The 23,417-nt window shown below is 47.6% G+C and overlaps 1 protein-coding gene and 1 non-coding gene across 2 annotated transcripts in view; one reads left to right on the top strand and one right to left on the bottom strand.

Moving 5' to 3' along the window:
• Nucleotides 1–23,417, bottom strand: part of LOC6525116 (dopamine D2-like receptor) — a 32,273-nt gene that overhangs the window by 5,187 nt on the left and 3,669 nt on the right. Inside the window, exons 2-7 of the mRNA XM_043206813.1 lie at nucleotides 20,169–20,437; nucleotides 18,137–19,247; nucleotides 17,254–17,444; nucleotides 1,942–2,051; nucleotides 1,583–1,835; nucleotides 716–1,014 (exon numbers count right to left, since the gene is read on the bottom strand). Of these exons, the coding sequence (XP_043062748.1) occupies nucleotides 716–1,014; nucleotides 1,583–1,835; nucleotides 1,942–2,051; nucleotides 17,254–17,444; nucleotides 18,137–19,247; nucleotides 20,169–20,437 (2,233 nt within the window). The remainder of the gene's footprint in view (nucleotides 1–715; nucleotides 1,015–1,582; nucleotides 1,836–1,941; nucleotides 2,052–17,253; nucleotides 17,445–18,136; nucleotides 19,248–20,168; nucleotides 20,438–23,417) is intronic.
• On the top strand, nucleotides 15,685–15,756 carry Trnap-cgg. Its single transcript has one exon. It is a non-coding gene; the product is annotated as a tRNA-Pro (tRNA).

Genomic DNA, 23,417 nt, shown 5'->3' with positions numbered 1-23,417 from the left:
CCAGGAATTGCGAAAAAGCTACGGTTGCGGGGAGGGGGGCATCGGAGCGGGTGTGTGCAAGGATGATGAGCAGGGGGTCCTTTTGGCAGGACCTGATTGAAAGTGCAGCACGCTTTTATGTCGGCAATTAAGTGGCGCCGTGGCCGGACGCAGCCTGCCATTAGATTGACAGTTTTCCATGGGCATGCATCGTTTTGAGGGTCTGCTACTCCGCTGCTCTGAGTTCTGAGTTCTGAGTTCGTCTGTTGGTCTGGAAGGAAGTGCAGTCGAGACCACTCAGCAGAAACAGGCTTATCTTTTACGTGTTTGGGGCACGTGCCGGGGTTGCCAGGTTGCAAGTGGCAAGTGGCAAGCGGACATGGATACGGATACGGAAACGGAACTGCTGAGCTCCGAACTTTTCCAGGGCCATCGGAGATAGCCCGCAGGCAAACTTTCGTGCTCCAGGCGATGGAGTTTGCTGCAAAATTGGCCGAAAGTTTCCGCATGTCACGTAAGATATAAGTGGGTTTGCTAATGCATATGTCCAATCTGGTGTTTATATTCGCGAAGTAACAGCCATCCAACCGCCAAAAGAAGGTCTTACGCAGGCAAAAAACCGCTCAGTGTATGCAGACCAGTTATGCTTCTTTGAATAATTAATTGTAACTGATGCACATTTCTTTCCAGTGCATCGAAGCCCCCCCAAGAATGTTATCGTAAAAGGAGTACTCACTTGCCCGTCTCCTCGACAACGGTGGCCAGCATGAACTCGGTGGACTTGTCGTTCACGATGACGTGGCAGTCGTCGATGTCCGGCGAAATGGCATTCTCGTCCTCCTCCTCGTTGGAGCCGCTGGCCGTATTGGTGGCGGCCTCGTCGGGCAGGATCCTGCTGGCGTGGCGACTGCTGTCCAGGGCCGTCTCCGCCAGTCGCCGGGTCTGGGCGATGTTCTCGATGACGCTGCCGCCCGTGAGTTCCGATAGATGGGGCTTGCGGGCCGCCCGCTGCTTTCGCGCCCGACTCCTCAGCGCCTGTGGGAGGATGGTCACGACGAGATGTTAGAATGCGCAGACACATACAGTAAGCACCAAGCACCATGCACCGGATACACAGGGTCTATACTACAGGACTACAGGATGCACGGGATGCAGGAGAGAGCGGATTAGGCACTGCCATGCTGCGCTTGCATCCTCCGGATATTCGCCCCCAGTCAGCAGCAAATGTGCACAAACAGAAACAGCAACAGCAACAGAAACAGAAACAGAAACAGCAACAGGATGAGGAACAGGAAGAGGAACAGCAGCATCCCCAAGGCAGCAAGCCAACATTTTCAGGCGGATTGCAGATTGTGGGGATCTGCGCCAGCAATATTCATTCCACTCGACTCGGAAAAATCCGATTTTAATTGCGGTCTTTGAGTAATAGTGCTTGAAATGGTTGGTGAAAGGCAAAAAAAAAAAACCGCAGACAGACAAAGCGTGGAAAATTCCTTTTTGGTTAAAGGAATCCATGCGGATACTCAATCCATACTCAAAAGCAATATGATTAGCAGCTATTTATGCTTAAGCTAGGATATAGTAGATACCCAAAGCTACTCACCTTGAAAATGTTCCAGTAGAGGAACACCATTATGATGCAGGGTATGTAGAAGCTGCTCAGCGAGGAGTAGAGTATGAAGTCGGCGTTGTAGAAGGCGCATACATCGGGTTCGCGGTTGGGCGTGTTGTTGAGTCCCAAAACTATCGGCGATCCGATGGCAGCCGATATGGCCCAAACCAGCAGTATCGTAAGGCAAACGCGGCGGCTATTTTTGTGCTTGGCGTACTTTATTGGCTGCGTCACAGCGATGTATCTGTGGGATGTACGGATATATAGATATAAAGATATATAGATATATAGATATATAGATAAAAGGGGGTCAAATTTGAGTTCCGATTAAGGGGCCCATGCAGACTCACCTGTCAATGGAGATGGCAACTAAGTTGAATATCGATGAAGTAGAGCATATCACATCCATGGCTATATAGAAATCACAAACGACGTCGGGCAGTGCCCAGGCTCCATTTACCTGCAAAAAGTTGGAGGGGGGAGCAGTTAAGAACGAGGATGTGGATATGTGCATGTGGATGTGGAGCACACTTCATTTGTTTGGCACTTAATCGACTCTATTGGAATGCCCAATGCCCAATGCCCAATGCCCATCCTTTGTCAAATATTAATAACAATATTTTCCCATTTCCCGGCCTGCTGCCACAAATTAGTTTTAGAACTCTATCTCTTCATGGACGTCTACGGCAGCATCTATGTATGGCCCCTCCCCCCCCCTTCCGAATGCGGACTCCATAAGAACCTCAACAAAAACGCCAGGAATTTGCCAAGCCAAACAATTTGTAGCACACAAAGCACATAAAAAAGTCCGGAGTGGGCCACCAGTTGGGTGGAACTGGATGTGGACATGTTTGGGTGAATCCAACGTGGTGGGGCTGCACGTGTGCACTCCCTATAAACCGATAACCCGTGTACATCGTATATTGTACTGTACCAACCGATTCGGTATTCGAATGTATGGATATTTCGCAGGGATCGCAAACACCTGTATTTTAGCTCTGAAGGATATGAATTATTTGAAGGAAGAATATATACACATAAGTACTTGTTGAGTAACATGTATCGAGGTCTATTTAACTGCCAAGCGATATGGTATGTAAGAAGTTAGATATAGGGCTTCTTAACAGTAAGAGCAGTGAATATTTATATAGGGCTTCTTAACAGTAAGAGCAGTGAATATTTTGATAGTACTTTCACCACATGTACCCACATATATGAGTAGACGGTATCGCATAGTCGAAGTTAATCGGCCCCAAAGTTCTTGTCTTGTTTTTCTTCGCCAATCGGTTTTGCGCCTAAATTATACAAACAAACTGAAACTCGAGACGGGTCTAAAAACCCCTGGAAAGAGTGTGTAAAATGTTGATACACACGCAACCACACCACCACACGAAAGTAGAAGTAGAAGTGAAGGTGAAAGTGAGAGTGAGAGTGAGAGTGAGAGAGTCAAGTGAAAGCAGCATAGAAATGTGCTGGAATAGCTGGGCAGTCGGAGACTTAGACATTCTTAGAACTCGGATGCAGACTCCTTAGCCGGAGCTAAGCGAGCATAACAAAAGTTGAGCTCGGCTAAAGAAAGTGGCAAAAACTTTTGGATATAAAGACGCACGCACGAATGCTCATCCTCTGCCATCCCCCATCACCCATACACACACACACAGCACACACACAGCACACACACAGCACACACACACAGCACACACACAGCACACACACACAGCACACACACAGCACACACACAGCACACACACACAGCACACACACACAGCACACACAGCACACCCACACACACACGAATACACTACATACTCGAAGATGTGACATTTTTTTACCGCTCTCCTTTGGCATCCGGCATTTCAGGTCCATTGTTGGGCACATTGCGTATACGCGGCGTACGCCCGGCTTTTCTGGTGGCCTGCAGCTGAACTATAATTTATAATGTATGCGTACGAGTATGTGTCTGTCATCCGAATGACAGAATGTTTTTGTTTAGTCCCACATTTGCTTGGCTTCGATGAGTTGTGTTCACTACTTTTCTCGTTCTTTTCTGGCCACAGGCGCCCAAAGTTTCCGGAAGAAAGTAGATTGCTGTGCGCTGATGATAGAATGGCTTTCTGGCTTTTCAAAAGTATGCTCTAAAGGCATTGGAAATCGATTAACCAATCTAACGTGCGTTCATGCTACGCTCGTGATCTGTCCATTTATTATAGGCACATAGAAAATGGGTCTCTTTTTGCCTAACCAAATGTGGCATTTGTCGAATTATTTACGGCTTAGTCTTGAAAAGTTTGCTCGAACTGAATTGGAATTGGTTTCTTTTGATACTTTCGCTCTTGGACTTACCCTCAGCTGCAAGCTTCATTGAATTTTTTAATATTTTTCCAAGCCCATTTGCCCCTCCTCGGGGCCACGCCCCCCATCTATTCTGTTTGGCTATTGGGTATTGTGGAAGCGATTTCCAATTCAGCGAAAGTGTGTCTCTGTCCCTCCACCACCACTCGTCCCTGAAAATCATCGGCTTTTTTTTTTTTTGGGCTGTTCGAAAATGTTCAATTTATGTATTTTGCGAGCATAAAGGCATTTAAAGTCAGTTGTCTGCCGGCAGCTGGCTGTCCTGCTCCTCCGCACCACCGCACCTTCGTCCTTATCCCATCCGTGGCCTCTGGTTTATTTTAGAGCAGGAATAGAAAGAAAATTTCTATGCTATCGCCTGTTGTTTGTGTGTGTGTGTGTCCCTGTGTTTGTGTGCGGTTCCTGCAGCAGGGCATAAAATAAATAAATTTATCTATTTGCACAGTCAAAGGCGAGCGCACACACAAAAACCCAAAGGGAAAAGCTTTCAGATGCTCTCTCTCCCTCGCATCCAAAGAAATGGACCAGGACAATGGAGACAGGAGACAGGGACACTCGCCCACACACACGCACATGGGGCGTACGCACACAAGGGCAAACACACACACACACACACGCACACACACACATAGCATTTTGATAATTGAGCTTCTGGTTTTTATAGTTTGCACGCTGATACGAAAAGAAAGCAAAGGATATCGCACACACACAAACACACACACATTGCATCGATTTGTGTCTAGGTACACGCAGAAAAACTTTCAAATCCGCATTCAAAAAATACGCACTGTTTGCCGATTCAATGGTCATTTTTGCTTTGAAAGTAGAGGCCTTTGTCTAAAACAATGGATCTACTGGCATGTGAAAAAAGTATTTGTATTTTACAGAAAAACCACAGGAAAGCATTAGGTGCTATGCGAATAAATTCAATTTATTGTAGCGACTGCTCGGAATATACAAATAAAAAAGTGGATGGGATCAACGATAAAACACCTATATTTAAAGGCTTAGAAATGGCATATTATTTTCTATTACTCTACCAATATAATGGAATTTTTCAGGTGTACTAATTTTCAGTGGATGGAATGCGGCGGAGTTCCCTTTTCTGAGGGCAGTAACTATTTGTACAAATCAGGGTAACACACTCACATGTGAGGAGGCTTGAGGGGGGTGGTGATTTGGCCAAAAGCTGACTTAAAACCCACTGGGAAGCGGGTTTCAACGCTCTGTATGCTGTGAGAAGTTCATCAGACTCCTGTGCAAACAGATCCGATGCTCGAATGTAAGCTAATCAGTACAATTTTTCCAAATGCTGCCAAAAATAGCCCAAATGCTCTTTCCACCTATGTCAGTTGGGCGAAAACTGCAAACTGTGAAAATCCTCTTGGTAGCTCTGTGGTCCACAGTTTCCTCAGAGATTTTTCCACCTGGAAAAGATCTGCAGAATGTAGCCACGTTATGGGTCTAGAAATGCAGTTGACAATCGTGGCAAAGTTCTTCAAGGCATGGAATAATTGGTTGAAATAGTTCCTACACAACTGGTTCCCGTAACTGGCATTCTTTTCAATGATTATCCTAGCAAAAAAAAAAAACAAAAAGAAAGCAACGGACAAGTGCGGTTGTTAATTAAGAGCAATATTGGCCAGAAAGCTAGAAAGCTGAAAAGTTGAGGGCTTAGCAAATGGCAGAAGTCTGTGCGTTTCCTTTCGGACCAAAGAGTCCTGCTGCTGCTGCTGTGCACTCAACAAGTCGACGGCCAAGGACGCGTTAATTAGCCGCCATTACGCCAGCCCCGCCCCCTCGATCACCGCCCATCGCGCAGGATTCGTTGTGGATATTTGCCTGTTTGTATTTGCCTATAAGCATTTTCCAGGTGGCATTGCCGCCTGTTCAGTGGTGATGACGATTCCTCCGCGCTTCTATCTGTGTGTCCTGTATATCCTTGCAGCCCACTGTGTGTTTGTGTGTGTGTGTGTGTGTGTGGAGTGGCGCTGCCATTTCCTTTATGCCTGTCAATTGCGAATTTTATTTACCAGTCTCGATTTATTTCATTTCATTTCGCCCCGCCTCGCCTCGCATCGCTCCGTTTTATTTGCCCCGCCGCCGATTCTGATTTTTTTTCTGAGTGCTTTTGGGTGTGCGAGGCGGCGAGGGTAATGAAGCGGAAGCGGAAACGAATTACTTTGTAGCAGTCGCAGCAGCCTTGACCTTGCACCCCCCTTCGTCGTGTGCGTCATGCATTCCTCCAGGACACGGAAAACGGGACACGGTACACGGCCCACAGGATCCCGAGCCCAGGATCCAGGGAGCCAGGAATCCATAAAAGACCCCGGGCCCTGACGCACGTGTCCCACGTTACACGTCCTCCCCGTCCGCTCAGCTATTCGTCCTTTTCGTCCTGCCGCTGCCGCTGCTGCTGCGGCTGCTGCTCCTCGTTTTGGCTATTAAAAGTTTGACGGCCCCAGGCGTCACTTAAATTGTTAGTGAATTGAAAGTGGCCCCAAAATTGCTCAGTGGAGCAGCAGGGGCAGTCGGCACTGTAGAACTTCTACACTCTACATGGGCGCCAGGTAGTCAGGGACAACATGAAAGTGTCATTGAGCCCTTACTTTTGGGAACTTTGTCATTTAAGACGCCATCTCTGTATCCTGCTGTATCCTGGAGTTTTCTTTCGTCTAAAAATACTGGGTGTGCCAGTATTTTTAGCATCAAAGCTAAGGCTTAGTATTCAAGCTAGCAAAATTGCTTGCCAAATAGAAAACTTCTCACAGCGATTTGATCACTCAATCACTTTGATATGGAATGGTAGTTAATGGTTGGAAATAACCACATGAAAGTATTTGCATTTTGGAATATGTACTTCAATCAAGACAACACTACAAAGTGAAAATTATATCACAAAAAAAAAAGGGATGTTTAGGTACACAAAAATGGCGGATATCTGTCGATTTGGTTGGACTTTTTTTCGAGGACTCGACAAGTTGTGGCACGATTAAGTGGTGTGTCCAAGCCTCGGCCTCCTCCTTTCCCATTGGCAAGTCAATTAGGAGCCCTTGACTTGCCCACCCTCAGTTCGCCCTCAGCTAAGCGGACTTTCAGCTGAAGGGTTTTCAGGACTTCAGGCTTCAAAGGGGAATGGGTCTGAATTACGAATGGGGGTGCTGGGGGTTTTGGCCTATGCCAAAACGAACGCGTGCCAGCCATTAAAAGCTTTTTAAAATTAATTATAAAACCGAAAGTAGACACAGAGAAAATTTGCCCAAATAAAACGAACGCAACCTGACAACCCTTTTCTCTGTTTTCCGTTCTCTGTTCCCAGTTGCCCGTGGAAAATGGCAGGAGAACAGGCAGATCCTGTCAGCTCTGCTTCTTGCCAGCGTTTTTTGTTTGCCCTGGCAAATTCAACTTCAAACAGATTTTTGATACTTCACTGGGCAACCGCAGAGTGGGTGGTGGGTGGTGGGTGGTGAATGGCAGGTGGCCTGTTGGGAGTGGGAGTTGGGAAGTGGGCATGGTGCACATTATGTGGTGCAGGAAATAGTTGCCAATGAGACCCCTCCCCCCCCCCCCCCCCAAGTTAAGTGTCAAGCTGAGATGAAAAGTTTTTACTGATTTGGGTTCGCCATTTGAGCCTCATGCTTTTTGGCCATTGGCTAAGTCCGCTTTCGGCCCGGTATCTTCTTCATTATCATCTCATTAGAGCCTAAATGTGCTTCTCGGGTCACTCCCTTTACTCAGTTCAATTCGGTATCCACGTAATTTTATTAACATCCCGGTGGTATTTCTACTTCCACGTTGAATTTGAAACTTGAAAGGCTAACAATAAAATCAAAATGCCACATTTAGGCATAAATTTGAACTAATTCTCATAGTTGGTTGCATAGTTTGGTACTTAATATTGCTCACTATTATTTAAATTCGAGCTGCAGCACATAGGTTTAGTTCCTGACCTCTGATTATGTTTCTATTTGTTTAAGAAGCTCACCTACTCATTATGTTTCTATTTGTTTAAGAAGCTCACCTACTCATTATGTTTCTTTTTGTTTAAGAAGCTCACCTACTCATTATGTTTCTTTTTGTTTAAGAAGCTCACCGACTCATTAGTTTGAATTACGAAATCGCAATGGAAGTTCCTCCACTTGGCAAGTGCCAAATAGTAAGGTATCTTGGGTATCTGGTGGATATCGAGGCATCCCCGCTTTCATCCTGCGAAACAGGCTCTTCTTTCTGCTGTCAAAAGTAGTTGTCGTTGTGGGGAACGAGATGATAAACGAGTCAGCAGCAACGAGTTTAGTAGCGCAGCGATAAACCATAGGAAAAGCTGGCCAAAAGCGGCAGCTCGACTTGCCAAGGCTCCTGTGCCAACGTGTGTGTGTGTGTGTGTGTGTGTGTGTGTGTGTGTGGTAGCATCTATCTCTGTCTGGCAGGATGCCATAACATTTGGCTTTTTACGAATTTTCATAATTTGGCGACTGCTTAGCATAAAAATGTCACAGCAGCTGCAAAATATGCTGCTAAGGATTGGCCGTCGTTTCCTTCTCGCTGATCCTGCTCCTTACTGTTTATATCCTTATTCGTGGTCTTTGGTTTTATGCCACTCGCATAATACACAAGGATACGCTCGCGCGCGCCCCATCGTGTGTGTGGTTGTGTGTGGCGATGTGGGTGTGGGTGTGGATGCGCCCCTTTTTGCCTATTTTATGGCGGCCATTAAAGTTTACTTAGTGGCCGGCCATGCAACCCAGCAAAAATCCCCGAAAAAGAGGCGACACCAACCGCAAAACAAGACGTCAAAGGACATCGAGGTCCTTGAGAACGGGCGTGCAGGGGGGGGGAACTTGTGCGCCATGTGGGAGGTGAGCTGCGTAAAAGTCATCAAATAATTTGTTTATGTTGCCAAATGCTGCACTCGCGACTGCCTGTCGTTTGCGCTTTAATATTTCAAAGTACATAAAGTGCGGAAAATGGGAAAATGGGAAATGGGAAATGGACAACGGAGCTGCACTGGTCGCACTGGGATTTGCATGCGCAGGGTCATCCACTAATTGCCAACGAAAAGAACTCAAAACTCTAAACTCCCACTGTTAAATCAAGAGAGAGAATGGCGCTCAACTAATCAACAGAATTAGTTGGTTCTCTGAAGATTTTATTTACCTATGTCTAAAATATTATTTTATTTTGTTCTAAAGTTCTTTCCCTTTCCCTTTTCCCATTGCCATAAATAATAAATAAAGATATAGATTATTTTGCAGCGCTGGTAATAAAGTTAGCGTAACCTCGACAGTGTCAAAGCCAAGGAGCTGGCGACTATTAAACGAGTTTCGTGTACATTTTCTTATGCCACGCAGCCAGACAATGTTAATTGAACTGGCTGCCGTAATAGACACGCACACACACATAGCCACACGGAAATGTGGGTGAAGGTGGGCGGAAGTGAGCGAAAGTCGGCGAAAGTGGGCGGCAGGGGCTGTTAGCCAAGTGGCGGCAGGCACTTGATGCTGTTGCTTCTGGCTCGTTTCGTTCCTGGGCCCCATGAGAAGCTCAGGGCAATTAATTGACTTATTTATTAAGTTTATTGTCTGCCTGGGTATACGACGTGTACAAGTATGCGTATGTGTTTATATGTACGTTCCCATCTCGCTCACTTCCTGTGTTGCCGTCTCTCTCTCTCTCTCTCTCTCTCTCTCTCTCTCATTGGCAACACTGTCGCTACAATTTTAGCGTTTTTGTGCGCCATTTTTAATAGCCTTGGACTTGGCCCCCAAAGGCCAAGTAGCTGCATACTTGTACATCTTATGTGTCATATATATATATATACTATATACACATCTATTTACCTCTACATATTTGGATATATGTATGTATGTAGCGTGTGTACACATACGGTTGTGCGTTCGCCTTTTCATGGTTGTTGTTGCAACAAATTAGTTGTCATTAGCGTCGGGGGAAATTCTGTTTTAAGATGACTTTTCCAGCCCCTCGGCGGCATATTTTCGCCTTGGATATTGGATATTTATATGGCCATCGTGCATGAAAGCGGTAATAAAATACTCTCGACAGCCGGCGAAGAAGACATCCATCCGTTTGCTGATTGAATCTCGGTTGATTTTTCCATATTGGAATGGGAGTTTCGTTAGGGAAATCCGGATTGGTACTGGGACTGGGACTGGAAGTGCTGGGCTTTCGGTTTTGGGCGAAATCAAAATCTGTGTTAATTATTCAGGCACCGGCTGGGTGAAAGGGCAACCAGAAACCGAAATCTGCGGTCCGTGGTCTTCAATCCGGCCGGAAGTGCGCGCTTTAACTCGCATGCGTGCCGGAGATGGCAGCCGCCGGCGACAGGAAGGGGGGTGCGGGGGTTAAAGGGTAGAAGGGTCAGAGGTCGCTGCCTCGTAGAGAGAGGAAGTGAAAGTGGTGAAGATTGCAGGCCATACTTTTTATAGCAGCCATTTAGCCCACCCAACATTCAACAACCAACATTCAACATCCAGCAGCCGACGGAGCAGCTGAAAAGTTTCTGCTCTCGGCCGATTTCATGCTGTTAGATTATTTATTTGAATTGATGTGCGGCCTGCGGTTCAGTGCGGTTCGCTGCCTGACAAGGATTTATAAGGATACACTGTACGATGTGCGAGTATTCGCAGTCGTCAAAAGCCTGTAATATGTGCTTCACCAGTCTGTGGACCTGTTCGAAAGTGCCGTGTCCTTTCCGAAATCCAAATTGATGGTCCGGCAAGATATTACCTTGTATGTGAAGGCATTCAAAGCATCTTGTATACCTCTTGCATACCAAAGTTCAACTATTCGGGTGTTTACTGTTGGCCTTCGCCGCAGCCCGTTTGCTTAGCCACTTGCCGGCATTTTAGCCGCATCGTCGTGGAGCACTCTCCGCTCAAGTGGCTGGCCGGAATGCAGGGAAAAGGCTATCGAGTCTTGGCAGTGGCCCAAATGAGTGCGGCGGATCCCAGATGACAGGACATGGACATGGACATGGAGGTCCTTACTCTCGGGGGGGTCGGTAATGAACCGAAATGGACCCAACGTCACCTCCACCGATGAGCGGGCACTTAAGCCGGGCCAAGCATTTGCCTGCAACCTTTTAAATGGCCATTAAAATTAAAAAACTTTACGCTCCCCACTCAGCTTGACTCCTCATCCGGCTTGCCACCCACCTACTGCCACCTACTGCCACCTTCATCTCCTGCTCCACCGGCTCGACTTCACATGGCTTTTCCCTTATTTGCCTGGGCTGTCCTGGAACAAGTTGCGGAAAACTCTTTTTATTGCCTGCCACATGGAAACAGTTTTTGTGTAGTTTGGCAGTTTCTGGCCCCGGGTGGCCAGGTAGCCAGGTAGCCAGGCAGGTGGACAGGGGAGTGGCAGGACCACGCCCACTACAAGCCTTGTTTGCAGTTTTATTTTGCTGCTGCCGGAGCAGTCATAAATGTTGCCTCCATCTGCCGCACATTCCGGAAAATTGCGAGAATCATTGCGGGCGAGTTTAAAGTTGCAGAACTGGCAAAACTTTTCGCCGACACCAACGGCACCAGCCAGCATCCTGTTGTTTTGCCCAGAATTCAAAGCCAAGTCCCATTCGATCCAATTATCAAAGGCATGCATAATAGAAGAGGTTGACGACACTTGGCCATGTCAGTGGCATTGGCACTGGCGCAACTCTATTTGCCATATTTTTTTTTGTGGCCACGCACAAAATATGATTACACAGGATAACAGAATGGAAATTGGTAAAAATGGCCAGGTTTTATGCGTTGAGAACTATGTTTACACATATGGGCCAACTGCATTCTTGGCTTTTATGCTGCCAACGTGTGTGGTTTTTTTTTTTTGGAGAGAACACGTTTCCAAGAGAATCACACATGTCGCATGTTTATGCCATTTGAATAAAAACTGTGGTTTAAGTGGTCACAGCTCTTTTCACATACTAAATATGTATGTAGGTAGTGTGTATGTGAAATGCGACTTCCATTATGCCATTTAAGCTGAGCTCGTGTTTTGGTATCTAATGGTACGTTGTTTACAAGAACGATATAAATACAAGAAAGGGTGACTTTTCGAGATACATATATCAGTCGAGAAGTCGTACTAAAAATAGGTCTGTATCAGCATAATTCAGTGCCGAAATCACTGTCGCCGAGTGCCATTTTCATCGGCAAGGACACTCCGTTTTCCTAAGCGGATCTTTCTGGGTCAAAGGCTGATTAAGTGCCGTTATCGTTGCCGCATATCCGGATGCCAGATACTTTTCCGCTCTCCGCTCTCCACTCTCCACTCTGCCGGAGAGCCAGTGCCAGACATTTGGCAGGACTCGCTGCGAGTCCTTTGGCCTCTTCGCAGTGGCACCCATTCCTTTGGCCTGCGATTCAAGTGGCTCAAGTGGCACCACAGTGTGTACGTACGTGTGCGTGTGCGTGTGTGTGTGTGTGTGTGTTCGTGTGCGTAAGTCTGTGATTGTGAGCGTACATTAATCAGATTATTTATTTTTGCCATGAACTTATGGCAATTTCTGTTGCCTCTTTACGGCCCTCTCAAGTGTGGGCGATGCGCCCAGGACGACGAGGGCAGTGCAGACCTGAACGATTGACAATTGCCATTAAAGGCTGTTTTCAGAGCACTTTACGTCGCTCATACGCTCCGTGGGCCGAGGAAGTACACATTTTCACATTTCCACATTTCCACAGCAATTCACAAGTGAGTGCGCCTGCACATGAGCCAGCCTAGATAACAATCCGCATGGCTCGTAAGTAAGTGAACCTCTTTTCTATTTGGATCTTTCAAGGGCTTCAAACGAACTCACGTAAATATGAAGATTATGTACGATTTTTACTTTGACTTCCTGGTATGTGTATAATGAATTTGGGGCTAGCATATGGGTTGCTCCATACGCAGGTGGCGAACGCTGAGCTTGCCTGGGAGAGCTATAAACCCTGATTAGTGCATTTCAGCCATTACATTTGGTGGCCGGGATGCGTTGTTTTATCCGCCGATCCCCATAATCCCGCCCATTCTTTTCCATTTCTGTAAAAGTCAGCACGAAAGCATTGACCAAGCTGCATACAGAAGCAATTAACAACGAAGAAAAACATCCAGTGGGACCAGGGAACGGCAATGTAGCATTAGGAAAGGACGCGGAGATATCCCGTACCCATACCCTTTCTTCCCACACGAAAAGCAAAAACAGCTCTGATAAGATTAGTGCCCAGAACATGAAGCAAGCTCTCCTGCGAGGGTTTTGTTGGCTTGCTTGATCCTACACACAGAAAAATACTCCATTAGTTTCGCACTGCTCATGGATGCAATGAGGAAACTGCCTTTAACAAACCCTTATATGATAAACACGATCTGAGAAAGCTATTTAACATAGATAATCCTCTAGCTAACGAAATGTTTGAATAGTATACATTTTTGCAGTACAATAAGTGATAAAAAAAATGTTTTTTTAATGAGGAAAATTGGTATTATTTCCCTGGCATTATTGGATTCAAAGGTATTCGATTTCATGGTTCATTTTCATTTCTTCGAAAGGTCTGAAGCTGTAAGAAAGCATCGAAGACAGGCTTCTGAATTTTGCGGTGGATGATGCCCACAGTGGTCGTAGTAAAGCACCGCGTTGATCACCTTTTCCGGTGATATTTTCTTTCAGTTAGCGAGCCCCTCCGCTCTTCCTCATGCTACTGCCCTCCATGCAGCTTTCCCACTCCGCAGTTTCCCAGCTTTCCCAGTTTCCCAGCTTCCTCGCTTTCCAGCTTCCCAGTTTCCCAGCATTCCCAGTTTCCCAGTTTCCCAGGCTCCCATTCAGTGCAGGTCCAGTGTGCACGCTTTTACACTTTCAATGACCACTTGAATGTCAACAAAAGCTTTCAACTGACATATACAACCACTTAAAATAGAAAAGCAGTGGCCCACACATACACACACACACACACAGGCATTGGCACACATACACATACACGTGGCGTGGGGCAGGCAAACATGTTTGTATATTTGTTTAAGCCGCGAGTTAAAACGAGCCATGTCCTGTGCCCAAAGAACATCAGCATCAACATTCGTGGAAGCAGCGGCGCTTCTAAATGGGCGTGTGTGCGTGTATGTCCAGCCACGCCCACCGCTGACAGGCGGCGCCGGACGAGCGGGAATCGCAGGACGAGCAGGGAATCGCAGGACTCGCAGGACCCTCCTCCATCTGCCTGTTTGTCCGCTGGCTTGTGTCATAAGCAATAATTCTCCATTGTTGGCATCTCGTCCGTTACGCCCCAGGCTCTCTCTCTCTCTTGTTGCTTCTGCTTTCGGTTTTTGTTGGTGGGGCGGTGGGTGGTGGGTGGTGGGTGGTGAGCGGTGGGTGGTGAGCGGTGGGTGATGGATCGCCCCAAGTGGGTGGTGCCGGTGGATACCTCAACCTTTGTTGCGCACATTTTTATGAGTTAAGTGCTATCCGGCACAAATGCCAACGCACACAAAGAGAGCGCAGAGGGCTCGCAATCTACCTTACCTTCAGCCAGCAATCTCCAGCAGCCGCCCAATCGCCACCCACCTCGCACCACCCACTGCCACCCACTGGCACCCACCACTCCTTTGACCCACTCGCATTTCCCATTTCCTTCGCATCGCACTGGACCGTGTTACTGCCCACTTATTGTGCTGTTGTTGACGCAAATCCTCTTAACTAAATCAATTTTCATGTGTGTCCGCGTGGGAATGTGTAAGTGGCTGTGAGTGTATGCGTGTGTGTGTGTGTGTGTGTGTGTGTGTGTGTGTATCCCTTGGTAAATCGCCAAGAATTGTGTTAAATAATTCTTAGTACTTTGGAGATTTCAATGCTGATCTGAAAAATATTTACCATTTTAAACCCGTCTTTTTTTTTCATCTCTTTTGGTCTTGTAAAAAAATTTCTAAAATTTTCTTTAAATTCTTCTTAAAATCCTTAGCCATATAAATAACTGGAATGTTTCGAAATTAAAGTGCCGCCAAAAAGTATGCATTTTTTTTTGGAAGAAAATTTCGCTTTTCCCCACGAAATGGCAGAAAATTACATTCTAAAATAGCAAAGAAGCACAATTGTATAGCTAATGGAAAACTCTTTGATGTTCCCCGTTTTGTGTCACTGTGAAAATCCATTGTCTAAGCACGTTAACAACACATTGCTGTGCAGAAAGAGAGGGCGCACATGAATTAGAGAGAGACAGGCGAGACGAGAGATCGCGCCAAAAAGAAAGAGACCGCACGAGCGACTCTGCGCAAAATCTCAGGTTTCAAGTTACTTTCGCCGTCGAACATTTGCAATGCACACGTGATGTGATGTGTCGACTGCAGGTGACAGGTGGGCGGGTATACATACATATGTATGTATGTGTGTTTGTGCGGTGGGCGGTAAAATGGGTGAATGGTTGGGTGAGTGGGTGAGTGGGTAATTAAAAGCCGACACTTGCACAGGTGAGCCGACTGATGCACTTTATGACAAGTTAATTTGCTGTGATTTTCAGTGGGCGTGCGTCATTAGAAAGTCAACAACAATGGCGAAGGCGGTCGGCCATTAATTTGCTGATAGAACACAAGTACACAAAAACACAAACAAGCGACATTTAATCTCCACCTGCTGCACTGAAGGTCTCGCCAATGGTCAGAAAACATTGCCAATCAATCGGACATTGGCCGTCTCTATCGCACACTCTCGCCACCTCTCTCTCCCTCTTTTTGGGCCCATTATGGCAGGCCGTCCTTCAGGCGGCTCGTTGGTCTAGGGGTATGATTCTCGCTTCGGGTGCGAGAGGTCCCGGGTTCAACTCCCGGACGAGCCCAAGTTTTTGTCACTCTTCGCACTTTTTTGCCCATTTTATTTGGCACTTGGCTGCCACTCGCAAATGCGAATTGCAATCCCACATCAGTGATTCTTTTCAATACTCCTTGGTTGGCAGTTGTACTCATTTGTGTGACAAGTTTGCACACTTGTGTGTTAGCATCGTTAATTTCATTTGCTTTGCGGGGGTTTTAATATTGCATTGGAAATGCGCTACAATTGGCCGGTGATTGAATAAGCACGCAATTAATTGTGGCAGCCATGACAGGCGTGGTTAGCCACCAATTAAGAAGGATACCAAACACATATGGCATATAGATGCCCACAGCCCCTTGGGCGCCGATCACCTACGCCGTCTATAATCCTCAGCTAAACTTTTGGGACAGCGCATCCGGCACCGCCATCTGTAAACCGTAAGTCCGAAATCCGTAATCCGAAAGCCGAATGCTGATGAGGCACCGATGTGGACGAGGCCGGAAACGAGGCACTCCCATCAATCTGTCTGTCAGTCGGCCCAATGAGTCCTGGATGTCCTGGCGAACGCAGTTCAGTTCCCAGTTGCCCAGACAGTCTGTCAGTGAGTCAGTTAGTCAGTGAGTCAATGAGTTAGTCAGATAGTCAGATAGTCAGTTAGTCAGTCAGTCAGTCAGTTAGTCAGTCAGTCAGTCAGTCAGTCAGTCAGTCAGTCAGTCAGTCAGTCAGTCAGTCAGTCAGTCAGTCTGTCTGTCAGATAGTCAGTCAGTCAGTCAGTCAATCGAACAATCAATCATAGAGAATGACAGCTACGTCGGCTTAAGTCAAAGGCAGTCGGCCAGAAAGGGATCTTCTCTAACTAACACTCGCAAAATTTGATAGCCTTTGGCACTTTCGCAATAACAACTAACAAAATAATAATAAAGGTAATTTATTTAAATTTTAAATTTAAAATTACGCATTAAAAAAGCTGTTTTTCCTGCTATAACTTAATCAATATATTGTTATATATTTGAGGTTTATTTTTTTAAGTGTCTTGCCGTGCAACTTTTTTCGTGCTATCCCAACAGTTTGAGCTCCTTTTCTGGTTTCGCATTTTCTTGAACATTTGCGGGGGAAACACACATTGATTTATATGCCGGCATCGCCAAAAATTGAATGTTATTGCTTGAATGGCCGCAATTTACTTAAAAGCAACGCTCCTCCGCCCCTTCTGACCCCTGACCCCTGACTCCTGACCCCATTACACAAGTGGTGGGCTCCACTGACTCCTGATTGGTATTTATGAGCGTGTTTATTTATTGTATGACCCAACACTTGATAAAATTAAACGGAAATGGCTGGCAATTTTGCATTTGATTCCGACACCCAAAACTCGCAGGCAGGCAAATTCGCAAATGAACTCATCTGCCCAATATTCCGACCATAAAGCATACCACTGACCAATGACCAATGACCAATGACCAATGGCACATATGTATGTATAAGTAGGATAAGTGTGTATTTTAGTGGCTTGGCAACTTACCAGAAAGTAGACAGCAAATGGCATCACGACCACGGCGACCAGGAGATCGGCGATGGCCAACGAGACTATAAAATAATTCGTGACCGTTTGCAGGGAGCGCTCGCGGCACACGGACAGGATGACCAGGATGTTGCCGAAGAGGGTCAGGATGGGGAACAGGATCAGGATGAGCGCCCAGTAGTTGTGGTCCACTGAAACGAAGCGAGTTGCAGTTAAACAAGTGTACTCGGTATGCCAACCTCCTAATTCCCTGGCCAAAGTCCACCTGGCAGAGCAATTTCATGGAAAGCTCAACGGGCACGTAAGTCAATTACAAAGGCAGCCCGTTTAATCAAGGACTCTGGCTGCCACTAATTCTAATGTGTGTCCTGGCAAGATGGCAACACGAATAAGGACGAGCACACAAAGACGTGATTTTACAGCTTTTAATATACATATATTCTATCTTATATTGAGTGCTACAACAGCTGCGGTGAAAACAATGGATGTGAATTCACATATTAAAAAAGGCAAAACAAGGATAATGTGCTATATATGCCACCAAACTTGAATACATTTTCTTATGATTTTGCCACAAATTGTTCAAATGTGTAAAGACTTCTTTTGATGTTGCAGGAATAAATATGTTAAACTCTTGCTATTAAAGTTAAATGTTTGAAAACTGATTTCTAATAATGAACTTAAGGAAGTATCATAACTAAGCTTTTGAGTGAATGCTTTCTAAAGTTTACAAGATACTTGATGATATGATATCCTAAAAAATTTAACGATATTTAAAGACATCTAATAAGATTTAAAAAAAAATTAAAAATAATTTGCCATTTAATGGTGTATAGTTATACTTAATGATTCGCAATAATCAAGAATCCTGTTTCGAACTTACCCACTCTCAGCTCGCCGCAGGAGTCGGTCATGTTGAGCGTCTCGTTGGTGCAGTTCAGCCGGTAGCCGTCGAGGTACAGTCCCGTCAGGTTCTGCTCGAGGAGCAGTCCGCTGCCCCTGCTCCCCGTGATGGCCACGCCCGGCGCCATGGTGCTTGTTCCCGATACCGTGCTCCCATTGTAGTTGGGAAAATAATCGTTAAAGTTTTCGAGCAGCAGCATAAAGGTGCTGCCTCCTGATCCTCCGGCGCCACCAGCGCCCCCGCCCGCCGTTCCGGCCAGTCCGCCAGCCACGCCCACGCCCACGTCCCCAGAGCCGCCTCCATCGTAACTGGTCGTCGTAACTGGCGCCGTTCGATTGCCAAGCGTCTCGCGCGCCGCCGTTGCCGTCCGCTGGAGCAGTTCCGCATCCCCGAAGCCGCCCAGAATGCCGTAGTCCGTTTCCGCATCCGCCACATTGTCCAGGGCCGCCTCCTCTCCGCTGTCGATCAGCGCGATGCCAGCATCACCGCCGTCGCCCACGCCCACTCCAGCTGCCCCAACGCCCGCCAGCTGTTGCTCCACAAAGCTGCGCAGCGAGTACCGCTCCCCCCGCTCTCCTCGCTCCCCATTCTCTGCACTGGAGTTGCTCGGAGCGGGCAGCGTGCTGTTCAGTGCCTCCAGCCAGGGTGCCAGGGTGCCATTGGCGCCGTTCACCGCCAAGGTGGTGCTGTTCTCGGCTCCACTGCCCACTGCCACCTCACCGCCCACCGAACCCAGCAGCCACTCGCTGATGTCGTCGATCAGCGCGTAGCCGGCGTCCTCCGCCGCCGTTTCCACATCCTCGTAGAGCGGCAAGTAGCCGGGCGGCATTGTGGGGCCCTCAACGCCCGCCTGCGCATCGCTGCCGTTCGCTGCCGGATGAGAGCCGTCCACCGCTTCCACCGCCACCGCCACGTTGTGGTGCAACCACGTGGCTCCCGCGGCTGGGGCTGCCGTGGTCGTGGTGGAAGCAGCGGTTGTGCTCAAGGTCGCCGATGTGGTTGCCGCAGTTGCTCCCGTTGCCGCCGTGCTGCTCAATGGCTGGGCTGCCATGGTGCTGATTCCCCGCCGCCAATCGAATGGGCTCAACCTCTAGTGGGGCGGGGGCGTGGCAGCGGAGGCGAGCTGCAACTCCTGCAACGCCAGCGGCATGTTTCCTTGTGCTGCAGCAAACGAGAGAGAGAGAAAGTTGAAAGTTCAGAAAACATAAATCAGAAGATGTACATAGCTGTCTTATATCAAGTTGTTCATTCATTATTTATTATAATTATTATTACAGGAAAGTGCCACTACTCAGCTGGAAACTATAAACCCAATTGGACGGATTCAAGTTGTTCAATTGGATAAATGCCCTTAAGCTATCGAGAAAATTCCCATGGTTCGCTTCAACTTAATCCACTTACGCGATCTAAAATCCAAAGTCGTGCTTTTCTCAATTTTCCCCCCGTTTACAATTTGTATGCATGCACCTCTGTTGCATTTTCAGCACACCCAAACTCTGCAAGTCAATGGCAATTATCTATTCGCTTGACCACGCCCCCAACCGGCACAGCAAACCCACCCTGCCGCCCCACACGCCACGCCCCCCCCCCCCCCCCCCCTTCGTACGCCCAACTGCCATGGCCGCATGTTTAATTAACTCTTTAATCAATTTATTGCCAATTATTCTACAAAAAGCGACAGCGAAAATTGTGTAATTTAATTAAATTAGCAAAAGGTTTTTGTGTCTCTCGCCCTCGTTCCAACCCGAAACGCCACGCCCCCCCGCCCTTTCTTAACGCCGTCTTGCTTTTACACATTTTGCAATTTTCGCTTTTGTATTTGCCAATTGGCGCTGATTAAAGCCGCCCAAGTCGATGGGCCATAATTAAAAGATGGCCTAATGAGAGGGGATGGGGCTCCGTCTCGAGTTCGCCGGGCTCAAAGGTAATCGGATCGGAGTGGACTTAAGTCCCCTCCTGCTCTCAGCTCCCTGCTCCCTGCTTCCTGCTTTCCGGGCTCGGGGTTTCTAACTCGGAGTTTTGAGGATTCTGGACATTGGACTCGGGACTTTGGACTCCTGGATTCGGGATTCTGGCTACTGGATTCTGGGTACTGGATTCTGGGTACTGGATTCTGGGTGCTGGGTTCCGTTTCTGGGTTCTGGATTATGGATTCCGGATCGGAGGCAGAGACTCGAGAGCTGCAGTGCCAGACGGCTGGCACTAATCCAATTTTGGCACACTTCCAGGCCATCCAAATGGCGCAGTGGCGCTCGGACGTGTCCGGGTGAGTGTGCCGGGCTTTTTCATTAATTACGCCAGCAGAAATAGCACCAGAACTTAACTTAACTCGACCCAACACAACTCAACTGAACGCAAGTCAAGTCAGGCCAAACGAAGCGAACCGATGCGAGACTCAGAGCAACCTGCAGTGCAGAAACCCAGAAACCCAGGAACTCGGCCAGTCAGCAGCTCTGAAACTCAGAAACTGAGAAACTGGGAAACTGAGAAACTGGGAAACTCAGCTCAGCTGAAGTCGAGTAATTAATTTCACTTTCGCTTGAGCGATGCCTTTGAATATGCCCCCGTCGCACGCAAGCCATAAAGCACGGCAGGAGTCCTGGGAGGCGCCCAAGGATCCGAGGATGCCAGGCTTGGACTAGGACTAAAACTCGAAATCGGATTCGGACACGGATAAGTGTTGCTTCCTGGGCACACAGAACACCACAATTCACATGCCACCGCTTAACTCAGGCGACTGCCTTCGGTATTGTCTGCTCTATTACATCCTAATCATTGTTGGCACACATCGCACATTGAACACTGCACTCCGGACACTGGACACTGGACAGCGGACAGTGGCAATCGGACTCCCCGGCGACAGGAACACGGAGGCGTTAAGCCTACGACTCACCGCAAATGCAGCCGCTACATTTGGGCTGCAGGAAAACAAGGCATAATCGATGGAGCCTAGGTGTGAAGGAATGAACTACACTGCCAGAGAGAATCTAATACAGTTGCCAATTATGCAAAAAGCCTCCCTTTAGCTGAGGGGTATCTGTTAGTCGAAACACTCGATTCTTTAATTGATTGCATGTCTAATGGATACCTGATTCTCGTTTCTTAAATTGGTTAGATGACTTATGGGTATCTTACAGTTAAAAACTCTATTCTTAAATTGATTGCAGAGAGGCGTTCGTTTAGTTTTAAGTGAACATTAAACGAAATCGAATAAGTGAAGACATCCTTTTGCGATCTGTAACTTCTTACCCCAGCACTGAGACTCCTTGACATCATCTTGAATCCCCGACACGAACAACTAGACTTTAGTTCTGCCATTACAGCTGCTAATCGAATTGGGTTGGAGTGCATTTCAGCACCAATATCGACAGGATACGTTCGCAGTGGTTGACACGAGCGCTTGTAGTGAGGTTTCAGTTACTTTTGGCCGGCGAACGCAATTACTCACTGCCAGGTCGCGGTTGTGGGTCTAATCACTTGACCCCACTCAACCTTGGGGCGCTTATAATATGACGTGGCCACTGCAATCCAATCCGAGCAATCCCAGCCAATGTCGTGCCTCATTAACAACATCCGGCCAGTGCAAGGCATTTCCCCACTTTTCCCACTTTTCCCACTCTCCTCACTTTTCCCATTGCCCCATTTCCCCATTGGCCGCCGCACCACACGACACTCAATAAATCAGCAAGTGTAATTATTTTCAACGCCATCGTGGAGAGTCGCGTGTGGTCGGGAGGAAAGCGGAGGAAAGTGGGGCAAAGTAGGGCGAAACTCGTTTAGCGCCATTTTTGGAAAGGGTGAGCAGGAGGAGCTGGAGGAGCAGGAGGAGCAGGAGGAGCAGGAGGAGCTGGAGGAGCTGGGTGCCAAGGCCAAGCCACCACACATGGCCGAGATTCGGAATGCGGTAGGGACAACCCCTGCGGCTCCTTGGACTCACTCCAAACCCTTGAGTTCGTCCTTTTAATAAGTATATTTCTGCCTTCCCAGTTCTCACATCGCAAAGTGCCGTTTAAGCCTTCAATTTTCCTGGGAAAGGCGTAATCCAAAGGATTGTACAGCCAATTGACTTGAATGATTAATCAAGGATAGATTATGATTGCATTGTACTGTGTGTTTAGGGGTGTACAATTAAGTAATGTAATCAAAATTCTTGCCTAGAAACTATGAACATATGAATACAGGTGGGCCTCTAACGGATACTATTGCACACGATAGGAGCATCCAGGACAAGGAAACCCATTGGCTTCCGTTCTTCCGATGGCATCGCGATGGCTCGCCTCGGGGGAGCCACGATATCACATTTTCTATAGCTTTGACCCGTGCCCATAATTCAAATTGAGTGGCAATGGCTGCGCTGAAATAGAATGCAGGCGGCTGCGGCGGCGGGGTTTGGTAAGCAAATTGGTTTCAGATTTAGCCCGACCGGGATGGCAGGATAACAGGATAGCAGGATAGTACTATCGCAGGATGGCAGGATGGCACAGATACACGAACACACACGGCGGCATGTAGACATAGACACATGTTGCCCCAGGGGCGAAAAGAATCACGACACCAAAAACGGGTCCTGCCACTGTCCATATGTGCGAGTGTGTGTGTGTGCGAGTGTGTGTGTGTGCGAGTGTGTGTGTGTGTGTGCTGCCTTCTATGTGTCGCCTGCGGTATTGAACAGATGCTGTCGCCTGGCCAAGATCAACAATTTAATGGGCATCGTCGTCCTTGTATCGTAATGCCTCGTCCTCAGGCTTCCCTGTCGTCCTATCCTCGTATCTTCCTGTCCCCCCCTTTCCCCCCTGTCGTCCTTTCGTCCTGTCGCGTGCAATCGCCTGCGAGGCCCTGCGGCAAATGCTTGTTAACTAGTTATGCGGCGGCTCCGCTGTCCGAAACTTTAAACATCTGACACTAGTGCCAATGAACAGGAGCGACAACACCGTCGCCAACCGCCAGAGGAACTTTTTACATTTGTGCGACATCAGCATGACAGTTGATTAATTCCATTAGGACGGCGCTCTGCAGCGGCAAAGGATACGGCGGAGGAGCAAGGAGAGCGCGGCATGGTTGGGTTTCGTGCCCAGGGCCGCGGCAACGGGGCGTATGAGCAATTCGCGTGGCGACCATCGCGTATAGCGTATACGCAGCGTGGGCCCATCATATTCTTAAGCCTTGTGACTTTTTAGCCCCCCGGGACTTTAAGGACAATTAGCAGTGAGGTTCCACTGATAGAATGGCTTACCCATTACATACAGATGCCATCGAGCTG

The sequence above is a fragment of the Drosophila yakuba genome, chromosome X (assembly GCF_016746365.2).
Source record: "Drosophila yakuba strain Tai18E2 chromosome X, Prin_Dyak_Tai18E2_2.1, whole genome shotgun sequence".
Classification (NCBI taxonomy): Eukaryota; Metazoa; Arthropoda; class Insecta; order Diptera; family Drosophilidae; genus Drosophila; species Drosophila yakuba.
Note: the sequence above shows the minus strand (reverse complement) of the source record. Positions and strands in the feature narration are given on the sequence as shown.